Raw genomic sequence first — 12,658 nt, 5'->3', positions numbered from 1 at the left:
CCAGAAAAGCCTGTACCAGAGCACCTTGTCCCTTGGTGATTGTTGACTAAAATGTTATTCTGTTTGTTTGATGCAGACTCGCACCTTATTTGCATATGTTTGAGTTATGAATACTACCACATGGGAGACTGTTTTACTTCAGGTTATGTTTTAATGAGTAAGCATGAAAGTAAACTCTTCTATTAGAGCTGTGTAAGTGTTGTCTTTGCAAGCATTCAAAACTGACAGCTGAGATATTTTCCCCACTGCTAGAACTTCCCTCAGCTGAAATAAGGGAATAACCTACTTTGTGTGGATGCAAGAGATGTTCTAAAAAAGGAATAGATGAACAGTAAGAAAATATTACAGCAAGCTGTAGGATTACAATCCTGTTTTTTGTAATAATCAGATTTTATATCCTGTTTGTTTTTGTTTGTTTGTTTTTTACAAAGGTAGAACTGGATTTATTAGAACTAAAACAAGAGCTATAATACAGTGCAAGTGAGTAGTGGCAAACTGTAGCACATTACAGGTTTAGGATTAAGTATAATCAGTTAATATTGTGCTAGTCTAGTCTAGTCTAGATATGCTTGGGCTATCTACTGCAGTAATCAAAGATATGTCAGACCCAGGTCTTCATACTCTTATTTTCTCACTAAAAAAAGGTTATTTAGAATGTTTTCACAACACAGTTGCAAAGTCTTTCAAGACTACATTTTGTATAATGTGGTATGGGGTTTAGCTCAGGACGTAGAACATGTTATCTACTAATCGGGAGGTTGGTAGTTCAATGACTTGATCAAAGGGTGGCTGCTTGAAGGGTGGCTGATCCAGTCTGCATGCCAAAGTATCCATGGGCAAGATACTGAATACCAAGTTGGAATGTGAAAGTTAGATCGAAAGAACTTAGGTGTATATATAAAAAAAATTTAAAAAAATGTTATCATGTTTGGTTTGACAAGAGGTGGAACTGAAGGTGGAACACTTACAGATGCAATGTTTTCACTGGGAGTGACCACAATGAAATACATTAGAAATGAACAGCTTGGGCTGAGTGGTCTGGAGACAAAGTTAAGAGACACAAGACTGAAGTGGTTTGGACATGCGTAGAGGAGGGACAGGGCATATATATTGGACAAAGAGTGTTTTAAATTGTGCTGCCAGGCAGGAGGAAAAAAGGAAGACCATAGAAAAGGTTCATGGATGTACTGAAGGACATGCAGAGATTTGGTGTGATAAAACTGAATGCTCGACATAAAGTGAGATGGAGGAAGATCCACTGTGATGACCTCTAAAGGAAGCACCTAGAAGAAGTATGCTACATAAAATAAATATACAAATAAACAAACAAATAATGCAACAATATTAAAGCACAACGAATGAGTTTTAAGAAAAAAAAAGTTCAGATGTTTAGTTTAATGTATAGGAGACACATAAGGTACACAAGGTTTACTGAGCCTGGATATAATTTATATAAGAGTTTGCAGTGGTATTATAAATGATATATTTTTTAGTATTTATAATATTTAGCATACTATAAATTAATAACATCATAATTGATGCAGTTAAACATAATCTTGAAATATTGTCGCACGTATACAAAGGCATATTCTGGTGATTTCAAAAAGAGCATTTGTAGTCCAAAGTTTTCAGGCGCTTGACTCCGTTTCACTCCGAACACTCTGGTCCGTGATTTCACGATAATCTCGTAACGTCACAATCAGGAAGTGAGTGCGGGAAATGCTCTCACAGCTGTTGCTTACTGCTGCAGATAGTTTCCAGCCAGGTCTTGCGTGTCACCAAACAGCGTTTCTGTCAAGATGTTGAAGGCGGTCATTTTAATCGGAGGTCCCCAGAAAGGTAACTCTTTTCCTTGGCGTGTTTTCAAAGTCATTAACGTGTGTTTAAAGCAAGGCTAGGCTGCTAATGCTAACAGGCTGGCTGAAGTTGTTTTTATCACTGACGTGTCACAACCAATACAGTCATTGGTCACAACGTGTCCCACGAACAAGAAGTAAAATCTTACCCATATAGCTTTTATACCCTAATATTTTATCACCACGTCTTGTAAACTATAGTCCAACCTGAGCACAGATTTTTTTGAAAACCCCCCAAAACATTAGCTTGCCTTCCACTACTGATGCATTAATGTCATTCCCTCTCAGCAAGCGTGACAGTTATTTATAGAAAAGTATTTTAGATTACTTATTCTATTAAAAAAAATAAATAGTAAAGATTAAATAATAAAGTTAACGGATGTGTAATGAAAGGCTCTATAGCTCGGCAAGATCGCCTGTCTTTTATTTTATACTTAGGAGAAACCAGCTACATACTTACATACAGTACTACATACTTACAGCAGATACAATACTTTACTGTATCTGCTTTGTATTCTTATCTTTTTAACGACTGAACCCTCATGATATGATTTGCTCAGACCTTTCCATTTACAAAACAGAAGATGGCATGCTTTGGAGGAACAGCCCAAAACAAATAATAAAATAAATAAAATAATACATAAAAAAAAATAAATCAAGAAAGATTGAAAGACAAAATTATAGAAGAGGACTGACATGTAAAGCACACAGAACAGAAGCTCACAGAAGGCAGGCAAGAACAGACTGATGATGACAGAATTGAGTGTGAGAGCATGGTGAAGGTGGAAGTGATGTAAAGAATAGACTACCAACCCAAGCACTCAGAACTGTAGGCAGATTAGTAAATGCAGATCTTCTCATGCATAAACTCCTTGTTATATAGTGATGACACAAGTGAGACCCCGAGATTATAATTATATTATAACAGTGGCATTAAAATAGCGAGTGTCTTTCCTCTGCTGAAAAAATATCCTTAGATCCCACTGTTTTATATAATTACAAGCCAATTTCCAAACTCCTGTTTATTTCTAAAAGCCTTGAGGAAGTTCTTGCTCGTTAGTGTCTTCAGATTGTTGAAGGAAGAACATCTTAAAATAAGTTAAATAAATTCCAGTCGGGTTACCAACAAAACCACAGCACTGAAACAGCTTTATTGGAGATTGCCAATGATATTCTTATGCACTAAGAGAAGGGTGAACATTCTATTTTAGTCTTGATTGACTTATCTGCAGCCTTTGTTCATGCTACTCTTATTAATAGACTACAAAACAGGCTGGCATCACTGGTACTGCTTTCAAATGGTTTTCTTCATACTTATTAAACAGATACCTTAGAATTCATATTAGTCAATGTATGTCCACCTCTGAACCCCTCAGGGCTCAGTTCTTGGACAATTTCTGTTTTCTTTATATACGTTACATCTGCTTAATAGTTTAAATGGATTCTCCTATCATTTTTTATGCAGATGACACATAATTGTACTTTTCTGTCAAGCCCAACAACCTCAAGAGCCCCTCCTACCTCAGTGAATGCTTGCATCTCAAAAGACACTTGTTTGTCTTTTTTAATTCACCTCAGAACTGGTACAAAAATTAAACCTGCCATTCAGTCATCTAGAATGTCTAGTTGCACCTTAGGAGTTAGAAAACCTGTCTGCCACTCTGACTTTAAAACTAGAGGTGACTGCGCTTTTGAGGTTGTTTTGCCTAAACTGTGCAACTGCCTTCCTCAGTCAATCAGGTTTGCTGACTCTATGACTCTAAAATTAGCTAAAAACTAATTTTTAAAGGTTACCTTTCCCTTAATCTTTTCCTCTTTATTTTCAACTATAGTAAAATTGTGTGTATGTTTGAATAAATGTCTAATCATGTGGTTGATTGTGTCTGTTTGTCTTAATGTTAACTTGTATACCTATCTGCTATGTGTGAGTTTAATTTGAACTGTTAAGCACGTGTAATCCTTTGTTTTGAAAAGTGCTATACAAATAAAGTTGTTATTATTATTTTTCTTAAAATATTCAAACACTGTTTTTCAGGCACAAGATTCAGGCCACTGTCATTTGAAGTGCCCAAACCCCTGTTTCCAGTAGCTGGTGTTCCCATGCTTCAGCACCACATTGAAGCATGTGCCAAGGTAAGTTTCATTTTAAAGTATTGGATTGTCACTAGTTTTGAAATGTTGGCTCTTGTTTGTTTTTTCTTTTTTGTAAGAGCTTAGTAATTCTTAAAATACTAAAGCAACTGTCGCCTCATTAGTAGTTGGTGTTGGGAGTTTCTTGGCTTGTGTTTTGTGACAGACATCACCCACAATCACTCTAATGCTGATCCTTTTTGTTTTCTTTTTTTATATATATAGGTTCCAAACATGAAGGAGATTTTGCTCATTGGTTTTTATCAGCCAAATGAAGAACTGAATAGATTTCTGTTAAATGCACAGCAGGAGTTCAAAATTTCAGTCAGGTAAACAGTGGAGCTGTTGGCTTTGCTTTTTTATAGAAAAATGTTTACATTTCCTAGGTATATCGATAGCAGCGACACGAGCTTGTGAGAATTAGGAAGATGTGATAGTTCAGTGTCAAGATTTATAAATACATTTTGTATACGACACAAACCAGAACACCATTTTGATTGTGTTTGTCTTTAGTTATTCTTTTTTGTGGCAAATGTAATGCTTTACTTGCCATTGTGTATGCCCATTGCTGAATACCTGTAGATATTTCACTCTTCTTAACTCTTCACCACAGGTACTTGCAGGAGTATGCAGCCCTGGGCACTGGAGGGGGCATCTATCACTTCAGAGATCAGATTGTCTCTGGCAGTCCAGAGGCTTTCTTTGTACTGAATGCTGATGTTTGTTCAGCATTTCCTCTTACAGAGATGCTCAGCTTTCAGAAAGAACACGGAGAACCAAACAGCTTTGTTATCCTTGGGACAACGGTAAAACGTTATAATTAGTTTCTGGAACATGAACTGTAGTGAAAGTAAAACTAGATTTACTTGGTTGGTTTTTCTTTGACTTTTTGACTACAATTAAAATGGTTATATTAGATCTTTTCTCTTTATAGAATTTGAGATTATGCTAAATTATATTGACATTTTCTCTAATTAGGCAAACAGAAAGCAATCCATGAATTATGGCTGTATTGTGGAAAACGAAGAATCGAACGAGGTATTTAACCATTTGGTCTTCCTAGACAGTTACTCTGTACTGCTGAAACTTAAAATTATGATTAATCTTTCTTTTTTGATATGTAGGTCTTGCATTATGTGGAAAAGCCAAGCACATTTGTGAGTGACATCATCAACTGTGGTATATACCTCTTTAACCCAGACATCTTCCAACATATTGGCGCAGTCTTCCAGAAGAACCAGCAGGACATGTTATTGTGAGTTGTAGCTCTCCCACTTGTTGGTATGCGCGTGGGAATGTGTGCGAATACCATTTACTCCATTTCTTTGTTTCTCTTCATTTGTCTTTTTTCCTTCCTTTCTCCTCCCTGCCATGTTTTCTGTCTCTTCATACAATCATCAGATATCCCTATGATGGGTAAGTGGGTATGATTAGGTTGCATGGTGTGGTTTTAGAGCACTTAGTGTATGGGGTGAGAATTCCTTGTGAATGCTACTTGTATCACTTTTCTGTGCACAGTGACATGGAAACAATATTTTTTTGTTTCTTAGATTTCATGGTCTGACATTTTGAGCACTGTTTACATTCAGTTCAGTTTTGTTTAGCTTAACACAAAGGCTGGAAACTGGTAAAACAACTCTTTGGATTTCTAGGTGAAAAAATGTCACCTAGTACTTTTCAGTCTGTACACAAGCCATAATTTAAACTCAGTTTACCATTGTTCTGTTGGTGTACCCAGGTTTTACTAATGACGTCCTAGCTGGACTATTATAAGAAATAAATAAGATTATGCTTTGTGAAACAGCTCAAGATGTTGAAAATTAACTAAAAGTATCAACAGCTATAATGTTACGTCAAAGATGTCTCTGCATTGTATTTGAAAGATATCTAGTAATTTTAGAATGCCAACCAGCTTATCGTCTGCTTATCGTTGTTGCAGTCGTTTTGTCACATGACAACTGTAACATCACCACAGCGCCATTCCCACCTTGAGTATACTTGATTATACTTTCCACTTCTGCAAGTCTGCTAGGGCATGCTCAGGTCAAAGTAGTGCAGATTTTGTCATTAGACAGTGAGCGCGATGGGTCTGTGCGGCCTTCTGTGTGTCTGCCTGTTGTTCACGACCATGCCAAGTCATCCACGGAGATTTTACATTATAGTACGCCAACTACTCATGCGCTGCAGGCTTCAAAGAGGTATAACAGGAATCACTACTCAGCTGTCAGATCTCCTGCTGTCCATGTCGGTGTCTGCAGCGAAGTATAAACGAGCCTTTATACTGACACTGAGCGCATGCCAGACTTGCTGCATTCTTCTGCTGAAATATGCGTGTCACCACTCAGATAAAACCCTCTGCATCAGCACTGCTATAAGAGTAGAAGAAATTGAAACCAGAAAAAAAAAAGCAACACAAAGTTTTCTTCATAAAGTCTTATCTTTTGAGCCTTTTGCAGCATCTCCCCTTGTATAATCTGGGAATCCCTGAGCACCTGATATATTCTGATATATCACTGATCGAACACTGGTGTCTTCAATCCAACTGTGCCACCCATGTCGAGTTACAAAAAGTCAAAAGGGGCACAAAAAACTGAAATGACTCAGGCCGGCAGTTGTGATGTCGCTTTTCAGGATGGTGACAAGAGCAGGTATAAATAGGCTTTTAGTCTGGCCTGTGTAATACCACATTTCACCTCTAGATAGGATAGTAAATTCATCTAGCTTCTGTTCTGCCCATATTTTTTCATACTGTCTTTGACCTCTAGTCAGTCATGTTGAAGGACTAGCAGGCAGTGAACGAACCAGTAAACACAGTAAACTGAAGCTCTTGGCAAGAGCAAGATTAACAGGAGCCAAGATTTTGCTGCTGCTGACTTCAGTATGTCCTAGAGATTAAAGAAGTTTAACTAGCTTCAGATCAGGAGGTCCCATTGCCTGCTTTTATGAAACATCGCTAACCCCTCTAGTGTAGAGCACTACATAAAGCATCTGTAATGGAGGATAATGTTCATATTTAATAAGAATGGTTATTCAGTCCTCTTACCTTTTCCAGGAGTAGTTGCAAATTTATAGAGTATAGACAAAATGCAATTCACATCCATATGCGTAGGTTTAAAGAAACATCTACGCTATTGTAACCTGCTCTTCTGAGGAACTGCATTTTGAAATGGTCTGGGGTTTTTTTTTTAAAGAGGCTCAACACATTTAGTTGTCTCTATAGTTTCTGCTGAATAAGCTAGAAAAAAAAACTATAGTCGAGATAGTGAAGCTTCATGTCAAACTGATACAGATGTCTTGCTTTGCTCCTCGCTTCACGAGAGGACTTGCTTTTTAAAAAAAATATAATAATATGCATGTGGACTGAGTGTACCCTGCTATTTCACAGAAGCTACAATAAAACATGAGATCAATATATGTTTTTTAAAAATACAATCTTTGATACTTTTTCAGTTTGTTTTCACGGTACAGTAGCTGACCTAACAAATACCACACCAAGGACACTTGAAATATATTACAACAGGTCAAACCGCGCTTTGCATAATTCACCTGCTAACATCAATAGCACTTAAATCAAGCTGGGCACTGAATCAGCAAAATTGTTGAACACATCAGAGATACTTGATAGAAATAAGAAGGCTTTTACTGCAGTCTCTCGGGGACCGCTTCGCCTCTAACCACACCCCCTCCTTCTTAGTAAAACTTCGATTATGGGTGCAATCCTTTAAAATATTCTTTTCATCAATATTTAACACTCTGTTTCATCTCAGGGCTCTCACAATACACTATGCCAGAGACCCTGATTAATATGGAACACATAGTCTCTTCTACTTAAGTTTTGGATCACAACTAGGTAATCAGCTTTGGTTTCAGCCCAGCACTGACACCATCAAAGATAACAGTGATGCATTTTAACTCAGTGTTCTCATTTGACTCCGCAGGCTGGATAGTAGGGCAATAAATTCATGTTTTCTTAAGAGACTTTAGAGGTAATGGGAACTGCTGGGTTGTTGTTGTTTTTTGGTGTGTTTTTTGTACACTAAATATTTGAAGAATCTCAATAGCTACTCAAGAACGGGAGGAGTGATAGGGGAAAACGGGATGTAATTCACATTTCTTTATTCACCTTTGGCAAGAAAAGGGAACGTGATAAACTTCACATTTTGTATATGTGAATTGTTTATTTGATGTTTGGAGAGAAAGCTGAACCTGATCATTAACGACCAACCCTGGTTCTAAATAGGTGTGCTTGGTCTACGCTGCAACATTGGCATGCAAGTCATCAGTTTTCATCTTGGTGAGCAGGCAAGGCTTGGCCACAGCTTTAGGTTATGAATTCTGGAAAACTTGTCACCTCATGTTTTTCAAAATTCAGAAAATATACGGTTTCAGCTGACACTCGAAAATAAAGTTTCGTTCAGTTTAGGGTAGTTTATGCCGATTCTGTCTTGAATTTAATTCCAGCCTCAAGCTTTGTGCACAATATTTTAAAAAATGGGATTTGTAACTCTGTGCGACTGATGATCTATTTCTGGCAGAGAGGAGCCAACCAACGGCTGGCACCGAGCTGAGGCCATCAGGCTGGAGCAGGACATTTTCACTGCCCTGGCAGGACAGGGAAAACTCTACGTATATAAAACCCTCAGCTTCTGGAGCCAGATTAAATCTGCAGGGTGAGTGAATGTGTCATAAATGGTGTCGCATTCAAGATAGCATAAATTTGATACTGCAACCCTGAATGTCAAAGAATATGGGAGACACTGGACTTGCATACATATTTGTTCCAAACCTTGTTGAAGTACAACTTATTTCTTTTGACACAGAGAGTAAGTTTTTATAGTTGTTTATACAGTCCATGTAGACTCACCAAGGCAGTCTTTGTGCAGTGTGATTACGCTATAAGCTGTACAAAAATGTACAAAAAAATTACCACCTTAAATGAAGAGACTCTTGATTTATACTTGTTTCTTTATTTTATTTCTTTGACTTTTTTTCCCCCTCAGGTCTGCAATTTATGCCAGTCGATTGTACCTCAACCAGTATCACACAACTCATCCTGAAAGACTGGCGTCAAATAAGGAGGGAAGCCCCAAAATAACTGGTACAATTTATTAACTTCCTGTATCTTTTTTTTCTTCCTCATAATGAAACAAACTAATCTATTTAGACTTGCTTTCTTTTCCGTTCTCCAGGTAATGTCTATATTCATCCTACAGCTAATATTGATCCCACAGCTGTGGTAAGGGTTTTCCTTTGTTGTATTGCAATATGCTTTAAATAGAAATGTCATGTCTTGTTAACAGCAGAGCCTCATATTAAAAATTTTGTACTGTATTCAACTCTAAAAAAGAGAAGGATGTGCTTTTAGATGGTCTGATAAGTTAATTTGGGGTTACTAGTTGAAATGGTACAGATATTATCTCATGCAGTAATTTATTTTCTCTTTGCAGTTGGGTCCCAATGTTTCCATCGGCACTGGAGTGACTATTGGCTCTGGTGTCAGAGTTCGAGAATCTATCATCCTCCATGGTGCAAATTTACAGGTGACTGCCTCTGAATATAAAGTACACTGTTAGAAAAAAAATCATGCTTGATATCGATACTGATATGGACTGGGTAATGTGTTAGGAATGAAAGGATGACAGGTTGGAATTGAAAGTGATCACCTTACAGAGGGTTGTATTCAAAGACACCTGAAAGTCAGAAGTGGAAAAAATGACGTGACAGTCTATTTTGCTGAAATTTCATTGCAGCAACTCAAAATGGTACTCAGTAGTTTATGTGGCCCCGCGTGCTTGTATGCATGTCTGGCAATACAGGCGCATGTTCCTGATGATGAGGCAGATGGTGTCCAGGGGGATATCCTCCCACATCTGGACCTCAGCATCACTGAGCTCTGGGACAGTCTGAGGTTCCATGCGGCATCGAATGGACCGAAACATGATTGGATTTAGGTTGGGCGATCATGGGGGCCAGTCGGTGGTATGACCTCCTTCATTCTTTAGGAACTGCCTGCATACAAACTGCCACATGAGGCCATTCATTGTTGTGCACCTTCTCCTCATTGCACAAAGGAGCAGATGCCGGTGTTGCTGATGGATTAGGAAGCTTCTACGACCCTGTTCAGCTCTCCTAGAGTAACTGTCTATCTCCTCCATGCTCTTGAGGCCCTGCTCATAGACAAAGCAAACCTTTTAGTAATTGCATGTCTTGATGTGACTTCCTGGGGGAGTTGGACTACCTATGCAACCCCTGTAGGGTCCAGGTATCACCTCATGCTACCAGTGGTGACACTGACCATACCTGAATACAAAACTACAGTGAAAAAATAGGAAGTAAGGATGTTGTTTCATCACTGCTTCTTTTCTAGTGCACCTGTTGTTAATTTCATTAAGACAAAAGCACCTGAAACTGATTAACAACCCTCTCTGCTACTTAACTGACCAGATCAATATTCCAGAAGTTTAACTGACTTGATGCTCTGATTTAAAAGCGTTGAGCAGTGTAATTTCCAATTCCCTGCTCAACTTGCTTCACTTCATCAGACATCATGTCTTCCTTGGCATTATACTAAACATCAAACTAATTGACATGGAAGTGAATTTATCTGAAGTGATCAGCTTTACATTTTATTAGTAATTTTATCCGCACTTCAGCTGTGACCTCTCTGAAATTTATCTTTACTCATCTGTCAGACTAGAAATATTGTCGCATGCACCTCACACAAAGATGTCATTTTTAACGATTTTGAGGCCGGAATAATTGAATCCCACACCTCCAGCGATGACTGGCAGCCTAAAATGAATTTATAGTGCTGGTGACTTATTGTTTTCATTGCGCATTGCCTAGAAGAACAATTTGTAATGTAAGCAATACTTACAAATCATCACTACCTGTTGAAATACTCACTGCTTTTTACTTCTCTTCATGTTTGAACAATCTCTAATGGAGGAGTGATGCTTAAAGTGGAGTTTCAGGGTTTCCAGGGACTAATGACCTATAGCCAAGGGTTCTGCAAAATAATCAAGTGTAAGATGGGGACCACATAGGAAAAGAAAAAGAGCATATTCCACCCTCTATTATTATCTCTGAGAGCCAATAGAATCACTGAATTGATTGTTACACACTATGGTCAGGTATCCTTGGAATACGTGACATCATATCCCCCATCTCATCCCAGAATTTGGAACACCTGTATTAAAGCAGATGTGGAGACTTGAAACACAACAATTACCTGCTGAAGGCTTCCCAATTTTTCACTAACTTCCTTTCCCCCCCTTCCACAAGGATCACTGCTGTGTTTTGAACAGCATTGTGGGATGGGATAGTACCATTGGCAAGTGGGCAAGAGTAGAGGGAACCCCAAGTGACCCAAATCCAAATGATCCCTATGCAAAGATCGACAGCGAGACACTCTTCAGAGAAGGAAAACTCACGCCCTCAATTACAATTCTAGGTAAGCCTGCTCCGACTTGAAATTATATATCTGTTCAAGTATTGTGTTCGGTATATTGTTCTGAGAAATGAAAAGTTATTGGAAAGAAACCAATACCTAAGGCCCAGTTCCTGCATGCATTTGAATAGTTATTTAAGATATTTGTGAATAAGCTTGTAAATCACAGGTAAGGCACTTTGAATGAGGTGGTATGCAAATTAAAATTCTCTAATTGTCACAGTTGTTTTTACATTTCAGTAAACTGTGGCTAAAAAGAGCTACACAAATAATGTTAGGGAGTGATGTGAGAGTCAGACCAGCAATAAACTGTCTTTGTCCTTTGCAGAGACTTAATACTGCCTTGCTTTGTCTCCTCAGGTTGTAACGTGACGATTCCCTCTGAGGTGATTATACTGAACTCAATTGTCCTCCCACATAAAGACCTCAACCGCGGCTTCAAAAACCAAATTATTCTCTAGTTAATCTTCCTCACGCTTCTGTCCACTTATTGTCACTGATGAAGGATGCTGCTGCCCAACTGCTGGCTCTGTCTCTGAGTTACTGTATATAAGATGTCAGAAATGAATATATGGAAGATTCATTTCATAGTTTTGAAAGATAGATTTTTTTTATATATATTTGTCCTCGAGCCTTTATGCAACATTGAGTGTCAGCAACATTAGAGAGAGGCTAATCATGCATGTTGATTCACCTTGAAAGGTTCCGTCATGCCAGAGGTTTTATATTGTTTTTACTTATCAAATTTACCGAACTGTAAAATTACCGCAGACACTAATGTAATGTATGTAGTTGGATTTAATATGATGTAAAAATGACATAATAAAAAAAAGAGTTTATAGATAACACATATTCTGTTTCTCAAGGGCATCCTTGACAAACGTGAACTGTTACTTCAACATGAGATGGGAAATTATTGGAAAATAAAAATCACTGGCTACCAACTGTGGTTAATTTTAAGAAGTGATTATTTTTCTGCAGCGATGATTAAAACCTTTTAGCAGCTTCATTGTTAGTCTAAAGAATTGTCTGCCATCAAAATAAATCAGCAGACTTGAGATTTACATTGCAATCAAGCAATGTTGCCTTTGGAAATGTGAATTTTGTGGGAGTGAGGTGCTTCTCCCAGCAACACGAGATACTTAAATTGTGCAATCACTGAAGAAACTCTTCCAGTTTATGTAAACAGCACATTAACATTTACTTATTAGGCACCCATGAT

The 12,658-nt window shown here is 38.0% G+C and overlaps 1 protein-coding gene across 3 annotated transcripts; it reads left to right on the top strand.

Moving 5' to 3' along the window:
• Positions 1-1,677: 1,677 nt before the first annotated feature.
• Positions 1,678-12,399, top strand: gmppaa (GDP-mannose pyrophosphorylase Aa). 3 transcript variants are annotated; one of them, XM_085135416.1, is made up of 13 exons: positions 1,681-1,839; positions 3,892-3,989; positions 4,212-4,315; positions 4,600-4,792; positions 4,965-5,024; positions 5,111-5,241; positions 5,388-5,402; positions 8,522-8,656; positions 8,987-9,084; positions 9,176-9,222; positions 9,434-9,526; positions 11,271-11,439; positions 11,797-12,399. In XM_085135416.1, exons 1-13 carry the CDS (start codon positions 1,800-1,802, stop codon positions 11,895-11,897), a joined length of 1,284 nt encoding a protein of 427 aa, XP_084991542.1. In that variant the 5' UTR covers positions 1,681-1,799; the 3' UTR covers positions 11,898-12,399. The 3 variants fall into 3 exon arrangements, with proteins under 3 accessions (XP_084991545.1, XP_084991542.1, XP_084991543.1); XM_085135419.1 differs by lacking the exons at positions 11,271-11,439; positions 11,797-12,399 and adding an exon at positions 9,803-11,264 and having other exon boundaries at positions 1,678-1,839; XM_085135417.1 differs by lacking the exon at positions 5,388-5,402.
• Positions 12,400-12,658: the final 259 nt, after the last annotated feature.

The sequence above is a fragment of the Neolamprologus multifasciatus genome, chromosome 16, assembly GCF_963576455.1.
Source record: "Neolamprologus multifasciatus chromosome 16, fNeoMul1.2, whole genome shotgun sequence".
NCBI lineage: Eukaryota > Metazoa > Chordata > Actinopteri > Cichliformes > Cichlidae > Neolamprologus > Neolamprologus multifasciatus.
The sequence above is the reverse complement of the archived record's forward strand: the minus strand, read 5'-3'. Positions and strand labels throughout refer to the sequence as shown.